This window comes from Vanessa atalanta, chromosome 2, assembly GCF_905147765.1.
Source record: "Vanessa atalanta chromosome 2, ilVanAtal1.2, whole genome shotgun sequence".
Classification (NCBI taxonomy): Eukaryota; Metazoa; Arthropoda; class Insecta; order Lepidoptera; family Nymphalidae; genus Vanessa; species Vanessa atalanta.
In genome coordinates, this window is record NC_061872.1 from 5,086,901 (window position 1) to 5,100,523 (window position 13,623).

General features: G+C 30.4%; 1 protein-coding gene across 1 annotated transcript; it reads left to right on the forward strand.

Moving 5' to 3' along the window:
- Positions 1-423: 423 nt before the first annotated feature.
- LOC125071890 (myotubularin-related protein 9) lies at positions 424-7,596 on the forward strand. The gene is made up of 10 exons (XM_047682312.1): positions 424-644; positions 1,103-1,356; positions 1,989-2,187; positions 2,502-2,658; positions 3,609-3,722; positions 4,165-4,286; positions 4,721-4,827; positions 5,066-5,286; positions 5,730-5,912; positions 6,911-7,596. The coding sequence occupies exons 1-10, from the start codon at positions 498-500 to the stop codon at positions 7,066-7,068; spliced, it is 1,662 nt and encodes a 553-aa protein (XP_047538268.1). The 5' UTR covers positions 424-497; the 3' UTR covers positions 7,069-7,596.
- Positions 7,597-13,623: the final 6,027 nt, after the last annotated feature.

Here is a 13,623-nt window from a genome sequence, read left to right on the forward strand (position 1 = left end):
TATGTCGTTCTATCTTTAGTATCATTGGCTAGCGTATAGATGGAGCTCTATTTTACACCGTATACTATGAAATGTATTTCTATCCCTTTCATTCTAACGTACACTTTATAGTCTTATCTCTTTTTAATCATCGCATAACAGAAGTAAAGCCATCTCCTTCCTTTGTAAATATTTCCAAGGAAACCAGATAAAAAATCAGTAACATACTTGTTTATATTTCATATGGCAATTTTTTATATTTTCTTTCTTATTTTGTAATACATATTAATATTATGTAAAAGTATGTTACAAATTTTACACAATGTAATTATTTCAACATTTGTTAACGTTAAATTTTAGGTTAAATTATATTTATGTGAATTATGTGTTAATATATTAAATCAGCTGCGATTTGACGTTTTGAGTCAATTGACAAGTGTCAACTAGTTGCAGGCAGCAGTAAATAATATGAAAAACTGAAAACAATAACTCTATCTAGTTAAATAAAAAGCGGTCTAATGGAATTTATAGAGCTTATACTTATTAACAAATTAGATGGAGTGATATTGAAATACCCTCATCATGATAACGTTGACGGAACAGTCTGCATAACTGGACATCACCTTATATTGAGTTCCAGAAAAGAAGGCGTTCGTGAGCTATGGGTATGCTTTACAACATTTATATTATAAAAATGTCTATTATTGAAAATTATTAATACAAATAAATATTATGTACTTAAATAATTTAGCTAGGAATAATACATTTGTAGGATTATTTGAGGTTTATTTTAATTTGTATAATGTGGCAAGACATACAATTTACTATCCTAATTCTATAAGTGCATATATCAGTTAAAGGTGCACTTAAAATATTTTTCTACTTACTTCAGTTTTTGAGATAAAGTTTTTGTACAAGATTTATGAAGCCTATAAAAAGTAACTTTGTGACTGACTAAAAAATTTATTCTAATGTAAAGGGAATAATGTATGTAATAAAAAATAAATACCTATAATTTACATGAAATCAGATAAATGATATCACCAGAGATGCAATTGAAAGACTATATTGAAAATATTTTTTTGAGTGTTAAATAATTATAAAGATGAAATACCATTTTCAGCTTTTACACAAGAACATAGACAGCATAGAAAAAAAAGAAAACAAGCTGAGTGGTGGTATAGTTCAAGGTGGATCACTCTTCTTGAAATGCAAGGACCTCAGAATATTTCAATTAGACATCAGCAACACCACAGAGCTGAACCTCGTCACTCAGACCCTGGAGAATCTATCCAGCATACAGGATCCAACACTTTTCTATCCATTCTTCTATAGACATATGCATCCCATTATGGAAAATGGATATACATTGTATAGGTAATATTATAGATTATTCTGTTACTGAATATTATGTCTAGATATAATTATGTACGGTAGAATAGAAATATAAATGTTTCACAATGAATTCATACAGAAGCACATTCATAATTGTAAAGTTTACTTAAATAAAATACATTTCATTTGAATTATAACTGTCAATAAAAACATTAATATTATGTTATGTTATATACATATGATTATTTATTAATGGGTGTGCAAAACTTTTTTTTTATAATTATGGTACCAAAAATACTAAAACTGATGAACACCTTTTCTGCATCATAATAACCCATGAATCTTGTCTCAAAACATGGCTAGAATTTCGCCATTAATAATGTAAGCAAAACTAAAAAAGATTCATTAAAATCAAAATTATAAAAAAATTAAAAAAGCCATAATAACACAATGGTTTTAGGGTCCTTAGGGGTGTAAAAAGTTTGTTCTAATCGTGTCTAGTGTTCCTAGCACAAGCTTAAAGCTTAATTGGAGGGATATATAGAAATATTAGTAATTCTTTAAAAAGTAATTGCTCATATTTTTATTTAAAACAAAAAAAGAAAAATAATTAGCTATTCATTTTTAGTCGCTACCTTTAAAAAATAAATCAAACCTCTTTGATATATTTCCAGTGTTGAAGGTGAATTTACCAAAGTATTAGCTACAGAAGAATGGCGCATATCCCGTGTCAACCAACATTACACAATATGCCCCGGTTATGGCAAAGGAGTGGTGGTTCCCAAAAGCATAGATGACGACACCTTAGCAGCCGCTGCTACTTTCAGACAGGGTGGAAGATTCCCTGTTCTCTCTTACAGGCATAATAATGGTGTAAGAAACATTTTATATTATATTATTTTCATATTTATATTATACTTACATGTAAATATGTGTGTAACAGATACAGATACAGAACAGAACAAAAATATAATTATATTTTACATAAAATAATATATAGATAAATTAGTCTTGGGGGTAATTAATGAGAAGGTGAGACCTACAAAAATATGTTTGTCACAAGCCCCACCAATAATTAATTATTGTACTTATGTACTTGTGTATGTCGTTCATTGTCATGTTAAATAATTTCCCTTTGTTATGTAATATTATGGAGTAATTTAAACAGGTGATCTAATATTAAACAGGCTGTGTTGCTAAGAGCTGGTCAGCCACTATATGGACCGAAGCATCGACGCAGCCGACCCGACGAAGCAATTCTGAATTCTGTTGTAAATGTCGGAATGAAGGGAGTCATCTATGATCTGCGGAGTTCTAATTCTATATCGCAGCAGCAAAATAAGGGTAAAATTTATTTCCTTATTAACTTGTTAATTATCATGTATGATAATAATATTTGTGTGCAGAAAAAATCAAAATTTGTATACATTTAAAGTTACATAAAAGTCAAGTAATAAATATAGTCGTAATTTTGAAGGATGCATAAATGCAATTAATAAACAAAAACAAATTCCTTTATTTAATTTAGAAGCATTACACTTACTTATAGATAGTCAAATTAAACCTTACCTCCGCTTCGGAAAAGAAAATAACCTGACCTGAGCAGAGCCGGCGAAAGAAATTCAGCGGGTCATTTTTTTCAACAAACAAGTCTGGTTTAGACAATATTGGTACAACAACCTCATGGTGTTGGCTAAAATATTTAATTTGCAATTTAATCACTAGCAGTGATCTATTTATTATTTGTATATTGTTCACAGTACACTTAAGTTATATTAAATAGAAATAACAGATTCAATATAAAACATCCAAAGATCCATCCATCCATCACATGGTTCTTGTTCTTTCTTGCGAGTTCTTCGCGGTAGAATTTACTTTTATTTATTAGGGTTGCTAGTAATTCCTATATTTGTCATTTTTACACAAATATACAATTATATACATCCATAGATTATGTATAATGTACTTATGGAACGAGTGGTAGCTTTTTTATTTAATTCAATACTGACATAACAATTCAAAATGCTTTTATGAGCCCACTTGAATAAAGATTAATTTGATTTGATTTGTTAATCTTGTCTAGTCAGACATTAATAAGTAAGAGGGATCGAACACTATTCAGGATATTTTGACATAGTTGGCTTTTTTTTACTGACCGCACTATTGCTTTATCTCGAATTCTGTGACGAGATATTTTCAAAATTGTTGGACAGAACCTATACACTGTTTTCCTGTAGCTTTAACCGATAAGGTAGTGTAGTTCTTCTAATTTGAAAATGTATTTTTATTTGCAGGAGGTGGAACGGAGAGCGCGGCCAATTATTCTCAGTGGAAAATATATAACAGATCGATGGACGACGTGGACAACCAACAGCAACTGGCCGAAAGTTTTTCAAAACTTATCGAAGGTAACAAAAAATATTTTATTGAAATATGTGTTTTATATTTAGATAGACCCTAACAAGCCATTTTGGATTGTCATTTTTCAATATTCAATTAAATTTAAAGTAACAACAGTAAATTCTATATGGTAAGTATTAAATAAATAAAATGGTATAAAAATATATCGAAATAGCTCCAACAAAAAATTTAAAGTTTTTATATGAGTAGTAGTCATAGGGTACATATTGATCGCAAATAAACAATTATTGTTGACGCCATAATTATTTCATTTCTAACCATAGGATGTATGAAATCCATTGATTTCCATATATTTTTTCATTTTATAGAAATCAAATGTAACTCTGCTTAGCCTGCAAACTACTATCAATAATATTAATGAAATGTTGTGTTTGTGTATGTAGGGTGTATGTTTCTTGTAAATTTTCTGTTTTTTGTTGTATCCTACAGTTTGCGTGGATCGGGAAGTGTCTTGTGATAAGTGGTTATCGAGGTTGGAATCGAGCGGGTGGCCGGAATCGGTCAGGAATTCACTGCACACTGCCTGTATCGTGGCTCAGCATATACACCAGGTGAATAACTGTTGTCCGCCCATCGCTCGCAGAAAATTTAATTTAAATAGCTATAAATTCTATGACGTCATTAACTTTTGTGTTGGTTATTCTGACCAATCGTTCGAAACACAAACTTAGCTCATAATATTGGTAAGATAGTATCCAAGATCCTTCTGATCGATTTATTGTTATGTATGCGTTAAGGCGCGGAACCGACGACTTTACGTGTTTTCCGTGGCACAGGGAAAATAACACTGCTAATATACAGATTCCGAGTTGTTACTGAAAATTTTCTTGTACGAAAAAATAAATAGCTTTTAATGGTTCGAGCCACGGATTGAACTCAGGTCCTCTGTTTCTGCGAACTTATAAGATCGCGGTGTACAATACGGTCTACCAACGAGGTAGTCAAAACACTATTTGGTATGGATGATTGATACAGTTTTGTTTAGAAAGCGGAACCTGTTCTCGTACACGGAACGCGCGGAGAGGACGCGACGCTGCTCGTGTGTTCGCTCGTGCAGATCATACTGAACCCCGACTGCAGGACTATAAGGGGGTAAGGACTATATTATTGTATATCATTCAAATTATGTATCGAACAAGTTTCTTTTTTACAGTTTATATAAAATAATGATCAATAAATTTATATAAAAACCATAAATTTATATCAAATTGTATATTTTTATCAGATATAGAAAGTTCATTATTTTTTTATTTAATTATATGCTTGATTGAATAAAAAGCAGATGATATTTCTTAATAAACGCACAATATTAAAATTGTACTTTTTTCAGTTTTCAAGCGCTCATAGAACGGGAATGGCTCCAAGCCGGTCATCCATTCGGGACTCGTCTCCGCTCTGGACCGTACTCGTCCGCACAACCTCGATCAGCTCCAACCTTCCCGCTGTTCCTGGACTGCGCGAGACAGTTCCTGGAACAATTTCCATGCAGCTTCGAATATAGGCAGTGTTTTTTGATCACGCTCTTCGAACACGCTTATGCTAGTCAGTTTGGTGAGTTTTATTTTTGATTAACTTTACTAAGTGATGGAAGATGCGCAGGCAAGCAAGCCAAAGGCTCGTAATTGTTTACTTTTTAATTTTAAATGTATGAAAACCTACTAGTCCGGTCAAGTTTGCCTGAAGAAAGGGTACCCTTGTAGAAATTCCACAATAAATTTGACAATTACATTTTCTCAGAAATCTTGACTCTCTAAAAGTGTTAGGATAATTTTGAAGATAATTGCGCGATCTTCAATCTCTGTCTAATTTAAAACTTAAAACTAAATGTGTCGCAAGAAAATCAAACAAACCTTTAATTCAACAATTTGTAACATATCTGCTTTCAAATATGACTTCAATGTTGTTAATTATCTTTGTGTTCCATTTTTAAACTATAGAAAAAAAAAAACAAAAGGCAAACTTTCCTCTGGTTGCATAAACATTTTGTTTTGCAGGTACCTTCATCTGTGATAGTGATCAAGAGCGCGAGACTCGTGGAGTGTACGATCAGACAACGAGTATATGGTCATGGATCAACCAGCCCGATGAGCTGACCAACTACATCAATCCACTTTACGACCCTACACCGAACGTTGTTTGGCCGTCTGTCGCTCCCATGAGTTATGTTATTTGGGAAGGTATGTTCTAAATATTAATCTTGTACTGTCTTGTAATTTAGTTTGGATCCTGAAACGTTTTCTGGGATCCAGTTGCAAAGCGTATATGTTGACCTACGAAGTGAGTACTAACTCTGGAAAAGTCAAATAAGCAACATTTGACCGCAAATTGACGCGATATCATTGGGTTAGAGCATAATTAATCTTTGATATTCACTATAGATTTGCGAAAAAAATACGTTTTGAACGTCGACGAAACAGTTATAGGATTTCTTGAAGTAAAATTATGTGGATATAAGTATTTAATTATAATAAATAGTGCTGTATTGTAAATAAAGATATATTCACCATAAACTCTTAGTAGTGCACAATATAGCTAAGTTATTAGCAAATTGCATGAAGTACGTAAATTAAAGGTTTGTTTATCTTTATTCCTACTTTGATTGGAACAGGCTATATACGACTATATAATATAATGACTGCCTTGTCGGTCTGGCTTAAAATAAGGCCACAGATCCCCAGGTTCTGGATTCCTAGGTCAGGCCGCTTAAAAGTTGTTGGGTTTTTCTGTCAAAAAAATCTCAGAAACTGCCTGAGATCTGGAAGTAGGAAGTATGTACACTCCTGTACATCGGAAAGCATTTAAAGCTGCTGGTCTTGCAACTAAACTCATTCCGATCGGTTTCGGATTTGCCGTCCCATCGGATTTTGAAAGTGATGGAATATAGACTGCCCCTGTGTTAGCGCACATACATTTGCTGGTGTCTCATGAGGGTAGCCGAAATCGGTCGGACGACATCATCATCCATAGGGTAACAGAGGCGCATGAGTCACGTCTGTACGAGCTTTTTAAAGAGCCGATTATAATGCAGCCAACTTCAGGTTCTAAAGGATTTAAACAAATACAAAAAATTTAATGAGTTTTTCCATTGATCTTTGTATCTTAGATAATGCAGTTACCGAAAAATATATAATATGGTTTTTTCACATTTTTCAACATAATTTATATAATTTTACAGAACTCTACCTCCGTTGGTTAGTAGTCCAACGCACCGAAGATAGAGAAGACCAATACAAAACTATACGTACGAGGGAGCAACATTTACGTGCGCAGGCGCTCCAACTGCGACGGGAGCTGCTGGATCTCGCGCACCAATACTATGACGAGAATAAATGAACAGGTCAGATCTAGTCGACTTTTGTGTATCCGAATTTAGTTTCTAAGTAATTATTTTAGAAACAGTGTTCTTAGACAAAATTCATTTAATGATTGATGAAATGATCCCTATTATCGTCACTAGTTTTAATCCGCGGTTTGATTTTTATTCATTTTCCAGGAGAATAGCTCAAAAGCTGTCTCTGTGTCAAAAATCATGCCGATCTGGTGACAAACTACCAGAGTTACTGAAAGTGTTAAAAAAAATCATCAAAAACGCCTCCAAAAGCACAGTCTACTTAAAATATGCCGCATTTTTTCATCATACTCTAAAACAAACAAAAACAATCGAAGTAACATAGATATAAAGTAAGATTGTTGCTGATACATTATTGTCCCTATTAATTTTTTTCAGACAAATTCATATCTTCGTCCTTTTTGACATCTGTCAAAAAATGACAATTAATGATCTATTGATCTTTGAAAATAAAAAGGGTAGCTTGTCCGCGTGGTCATGTCTACAATACATATGATGTAAGTTACTAGACAATTTAATATCAAAACTTGTGGAATGTTGATAACATGAACTATACCAAACTACTCAATTCAATTATTTTCTCATCATCACTTAAAGTCGATGTCAATTTAAGGTCAAAGATTAGAATAGTCTATACAAACTAATTCTTCGATCGCAATGATATTTTGTCTAGAATACTTGAATTCAATATCCCTGTATGAAAGTAGAAATGTCGAGTTAATATAATTTATTTTTAATATTGATTATGTAATATTCAAGGCCTATATATAATTTTGTATAAATTATTTTAGAATTAACAATATGTGTCATAAAATATATATATGTCAATAGCTTATAATACCTATGCTTAAATAAAATATTAAGTTAAAAAATACATTTTTTAAAACAAGCATTTTATTTTAGTACTTGTATTAAAACGAATAATATTTACTTAAGTAGATTGTTTTGTCACCAGTACCAAAAATGTGTGTAAAATTTCAGCTGGAACTAGCATGATAATATTGCAAGATTTAAACACAACACAAATACTAACAGCTGGAAAATGCTACAAGTAAAATCTTGTATGACCATGTTAATCTCTTCTGAATTAATTTTTGATAAGTATGTACTAACTGTGAGTAATTTTTAAAATGCATAATCGTAAAGACTTCCATTGCGCGATGAACAAAGGCGTAAAAATCTATACTTAAAGAATTTAACTGCCAATATGTAAATAATTAAAAGATTTATCATCGTCTAGATATTTTCTATCATTATTTATATAATTATAATAAAGTAACTTTTTATATAATAATCATTTATTTCACTATAATCGTAAGCTTTATACATTTTTATAGTATTATATGCTTTTATATGTTTAACTGACACTAGTAATATTAAAGCTTTGTTCATAATTTGTTCGGTCAGAATATTCTAGATATCGCTCTCTCGTGGGTGATGAACTCACTAACACTTACAAAACTATACATATAAAGTATCCAATAAAAATATTTACATAAGATATGTTCACAAAAACAATTTCGTATGGACTAGATTTTATATTTAAACGCTTTCTTGATCTAGTTTTTTTTACGTAAATAGTATTTTAAACAAAGTTGGTTATTCTGCACTCGAAATGCGCGATGCAGTTTTGAACTTTATTGTATTTAGTTATGGGTTGTTAACATTTTTCGAAATACTCCATGGAAATAAGAACTTTGTTCTATAGTAATTTATCGTAAGTGATTCTTCATTAAAAAGATTGAAAATCACTGATCTAGTTAAAAAGGCACGTTGTACAACAAAAGTTTAAAAATATAATTTTTAGCAATACTGATCTATTGAAAATTATAAGTCACTCCTACCCATGTGTGACCGATACTAGAATACTGTGACCGCTGAGGGTGAATAAATACATTGCAAATGCTACATATGTTACCGGCTTATTGTAAGGACCGTTAGTTTAAAATACATATAGCCAGATTATAAACTGTTGAAATAACAAAAAGTACGAACGCAATATACGACTATTGCTTTTATTATTTCAGACCAAATTATACAATGCCTACCCAAAAAAAATATAAACTATTAAAAACTTATAAATTTGAATGTATATAAATGTTAATAATTTATCAACTGTTTACAATCTGTCTGGATTTATTTTAAACTAACGATTCTTACAATTTTACGCCGATATATAATAATATATGACAAAATAAAAATCGATGCGTTACAGATATATATATAAATCGTACTATATGTAAAGTTTATTCGGCCATGGCCTAATATTATGTTGGTCTAATATTTATAAAACATAGATATAAATTTTATAAAGGTACACAGATAAAGCAAGACTGCCTTAATGTATAATCGTACCAACATTAACGACGATAGCATAGGCCAATAATCTTTTTTAAAATTGTATAATATATTTTAGTTTCAACTTAATTTAAACTTTATTTTACATGTTGACACCATACACTGTGAATGTTATGTACACTTGTAATCGATGTACATATCAGAAGTTGATTTTCTTTTTTTGGATGTTGTGTAAACCATCAATTAATATGTATATTGTTAGTGTACTTATTAAATAAATAAATAAATAAATAAACATGACAAAATTAACATTCGTTTAGAAATAGTTACTAAAAAATCTCTAGTATTGTGATTTTAAAAAATATTTCATATTCAGCTTATAAAGTTGCGAATTTATAAATAGATTAATGCTACTTTATGTTTGTTTACTTTTTTGTATTTAATATATGTATGTTTGAGAATTTTAATTGTATATAATTTTCGTAATCACTAACTGCCATAAACATAATATATCGATACGATTTGGGAACCTTAAACCTTAAAGGCCGGTACCGCCTGCAAGCCTTCTGGTGTTGCAGATGTCCATGGACATTGGTATTCAATTTCCATCAGATGTGCCTGCTGACAGTTTGCCATAAAAAATATTTTTACTACGACGACTTGTAAAATTTATAAATACATATTATTTCTTTAATTTTGTAGTTATTCTAGTATAAGTACTTAAAATAAATAATAAATACACATCATATAATATATTATTTAGTATTGTTTTGTTTGAAATATGTAAATAGTTTAAAGGCTTTTATTAGAACATATTTAAAATGCATAATTTATTAAGATCGATTCGCTTAATGAGTATATCGAAAAAGTTTTATTCGAAGTTTTAATTTATTAAAATTCTCTCTACATTGAGTCTTTAAGAGCGTTTATCAGATTTTTATAGAATTTGGATTCATTCAGATGATCACACACACATCGAAACAATTTTATTTATTTTTTACATACTTTATGTTATTTATATCGTTATTATGAACATATATGTCGATTATTTAATTTAATTTACACTTAATATCTAAAATACATATCCATACGAAAGCGTCAAGATGTTTGATTGCAAATGAAGCGACTTAATAATACACACATTCGCAGGGAAACGCATGCAAGCACGTAAATTTAATGAACGTTCTTAGTATATATTTGTTTAGCTCTCTGTAATTATATCAACGTATAATAACAATTTTGTTAAAAAATATCTTAAATGTTACGTTATAATTTAAATAAACGCTTAATTTTTATATAATCTGCTTACAAGTTCCTACGAACGACAGATACCTAAATATTTGTTAAGTAATGTTAATTCCATTTTTCTAAATCCGCTAGTACAGATCGTTGCCTAAGTTCGCCTTGTCACTTGCCCCCAAAAAACAGTTCCAAACGCGAGTGCCACGACTCACGAGCTACGGCCCTAGACGAATGATGAGCGCACTGGCCATACATTCGCGGCGCGGTCTCATCGCCGGTCGCGTATATAAAACGATATTTTTACATAGTCTGTGGTAAATGTATATTAAATTTTTTTAACGTCATGACATTTAAATTATTTATTAAACAAAGTGTAATGAACATATCTATCTTCTATTATTTATAAATATAGATAGAGTGTCGCAGTACAAAATAACTAAAACAAACAAGCCAGACATTATTCATTTCAATTCTTAGTTTAATGGCTTTTAGTTGTGCCGACAAAGAGCCAACATTATTTTGTGTATGTGTCAGCTACGCTTGACACTCGCCCAACGTCATCCTACCTTACTAGTGTGCGTGTACTTAGAATAAATTTATAATAATAATGGCGAACAGTTGGCCAATATTTTTCTAGGCGAGTTTTCAGCTTTGACAGTCTATCTAGATTTATAAATATATAGATTTTTATTTAATCTTAAGTTTTACTTGTGAAATATAATTATGTATATTAAGAAAATAAAAATGAAAACTCATATTATCATAACAAAATATATAATTTAAACAGTAAACCCGCCTGTTTTAAAATGAATTGCACTACAATAAACATTGATTTGTTGATTCTTTTATGTGTAACTTTAAGTGTGTATGTATATATATATATTGTCAATTTTAAAGAAATTATTTGTGGTCAATTAAATTGAAAATTTGCATGTCAAACTTGGATTTTTATTTCTTGTAAAATTAATATAACTCCTTTTTTTATATAAATAATAAATAACACTATTTTTGTATCCCTGTCTAAAGAACTCTTTAGAACAAGCAAGGTGATATGATTTATCTATCTGTCTATTTACTAATATATAACGCTGTAAATTTTGTTTGTTAATTTAGTTATTTTACAATAAAACTTTTTGCATGAGACTTTTTAGTGATTATTTTTATAGCGACATATTTGTGCTAAGAAATGACAAGACATGAGTCTTGAGGTACGGAGGCCTTAACCCTAATAATTTACTTTACTTTATTATATCCTTTAAAAGCACTTTTAACTCTATAACCATTAGTTGTTCAGCTAATTGTGTATTATCACTATTGACTTCTTACTCTTGTTTTGTTACCATCTACAGTGTGGCCTGACATAGACTACTCTTCTGTCAAATATTAACTAAATACTAACGATTTAGACATAGACAATTTTACTACATTTTAACAATATCATGTATTCGTAAAAAAAATGTCTATATTTTGAATAATTTAGAATATTTTTTGTCTATCTTTCATGGCAAATTGTATAACGATATAATATAATAATAATATAGCAATGTGGTTTAATAAATAAATGCCTCAAGTGAAGTAGGCTTTTATTTAGGCATCGAATTAAAGATTACTTTGAAATCATGACAATTATTATAATTATTCGTTTGCTCGACATCGTTCTTTGCAACTCAGTGCGTGCAGGGCGTAAATTCTCCTAACAGATTATTACTTGAACTATATTAAATCAAAACCTAATCGGTTACGGTTCAGCCGTTTTCTTATCCTACTAACACAACGATTCAGTTGCGGTTCGGCCGAAGTTCCGAGTAATCGATATTGATAGGTTAAAGTCGGAAATGCAAACAACATTGAGATGATTAAAAATTTTATTGTCAACCCGTTCGAGCACATTCCGGAAAAACAAATGAGAGAGCTGTCAAAAAAAACTAGACAGCTAAGGAGCATTATTCGAGACCCAATTATAATTAACCAATTGATAGGTAAGTTACATTGGGCATTATGTGAGACCTATTCAATATGTATTTCACCTTATGTCGTTGCGTTTATAAGGACAGCTCTAATAGATATAAGTAGAATTGTTGTTTCTTTTTTTTATTTTAATTAAGCTGATTTTTATTTTTGTTAGGAATAGTCGAAATTGGATCGAATAGAATCGGAAACGTATCGCAACCGTTATATGTTAGTTGAATTTCCCCCTGGTTTGTAGACTAGTAGACGGTGAACAGGCGTGAGCAACATTCGTTGTTCGCAGAAGACAGGTGCGTTGACCAATATGATAAATGTTCGTCGTCTGTCCGTCGCCATTAACTTGTCTACTAAAGCCACTTTAGTTAAATTGTCTATTCTATCGAGTCTATTGTCTGTATAATTTATTAATATAAAGAACGCTGTCTTGTCTGTCCATAAAAAAATTTTTGCAAATTTTCTATAAATATCAGTCGAATTATTATAGAGTTTAATGTTTAAATAATTAACTTGGTTCTTACTAACGTTTTACTTTTTATAAAAAAAAAAAATTTAAAACCAACATCCGTTCCGAATACAGATATATACGCAGAAGAATCGATTAGATGATCTCAGTAGTAATTTGGTATAGATTATTCATGTCTTCATTTTTTTTAAATATAATCTCTAAACATGTCTAAAAGAATATGCCGAATTTAAATATTAAATCGATATCTAATCGATTAGTTCATTGCAGTTAGGGGAATGCAATCCATTCCAATTTTTTGAATAAATTATTATTGCAATCAATGCATTCCAAATTTTTAGCCCAGATTGCAAATAAGGAAAATAATAATAATAAAGAAAAATAATTTTACTCTAAAAGATTATAATGAAAATCCGATAGATATACTGTTATTCTTAGTTATGATTTAAATTTTGAAATGACGAGATAATTATTTCATATACAATATATGTATGTACGTAATCACTAATTTCCATAACTCGCAAATCACGTAAAATAGAATAATATACTAAGTGTTAATCCAATGTGG

What these genes read in the sequence shown, in the direction of transcription:
- LOC125071890 (XM_047682312.1), top strand. Translation starts at nt 498, where the DNA reads ATGGAATTTATAGAGCTTATACTTATTAACAAATTAGATGGAGTGATA. An exon ending in CTTACAGGCATAATAATGGT is followed by an intron (nt 2,188 to 2,501) that starts GTAAGAAACATT and finishes AATATTAAACAG; the next exon opens with GCTGTGTTGCTAAGAGCTGG. An exon ending in TGGCTCAGCATATACACCAG is followed by an intron (nt 4,287 to 4,720) that starts GTGAATAACTGT and finishes AGTTTTGTTTAG; the next exon opens with AAAGCGGAACCTGTTCTCGT.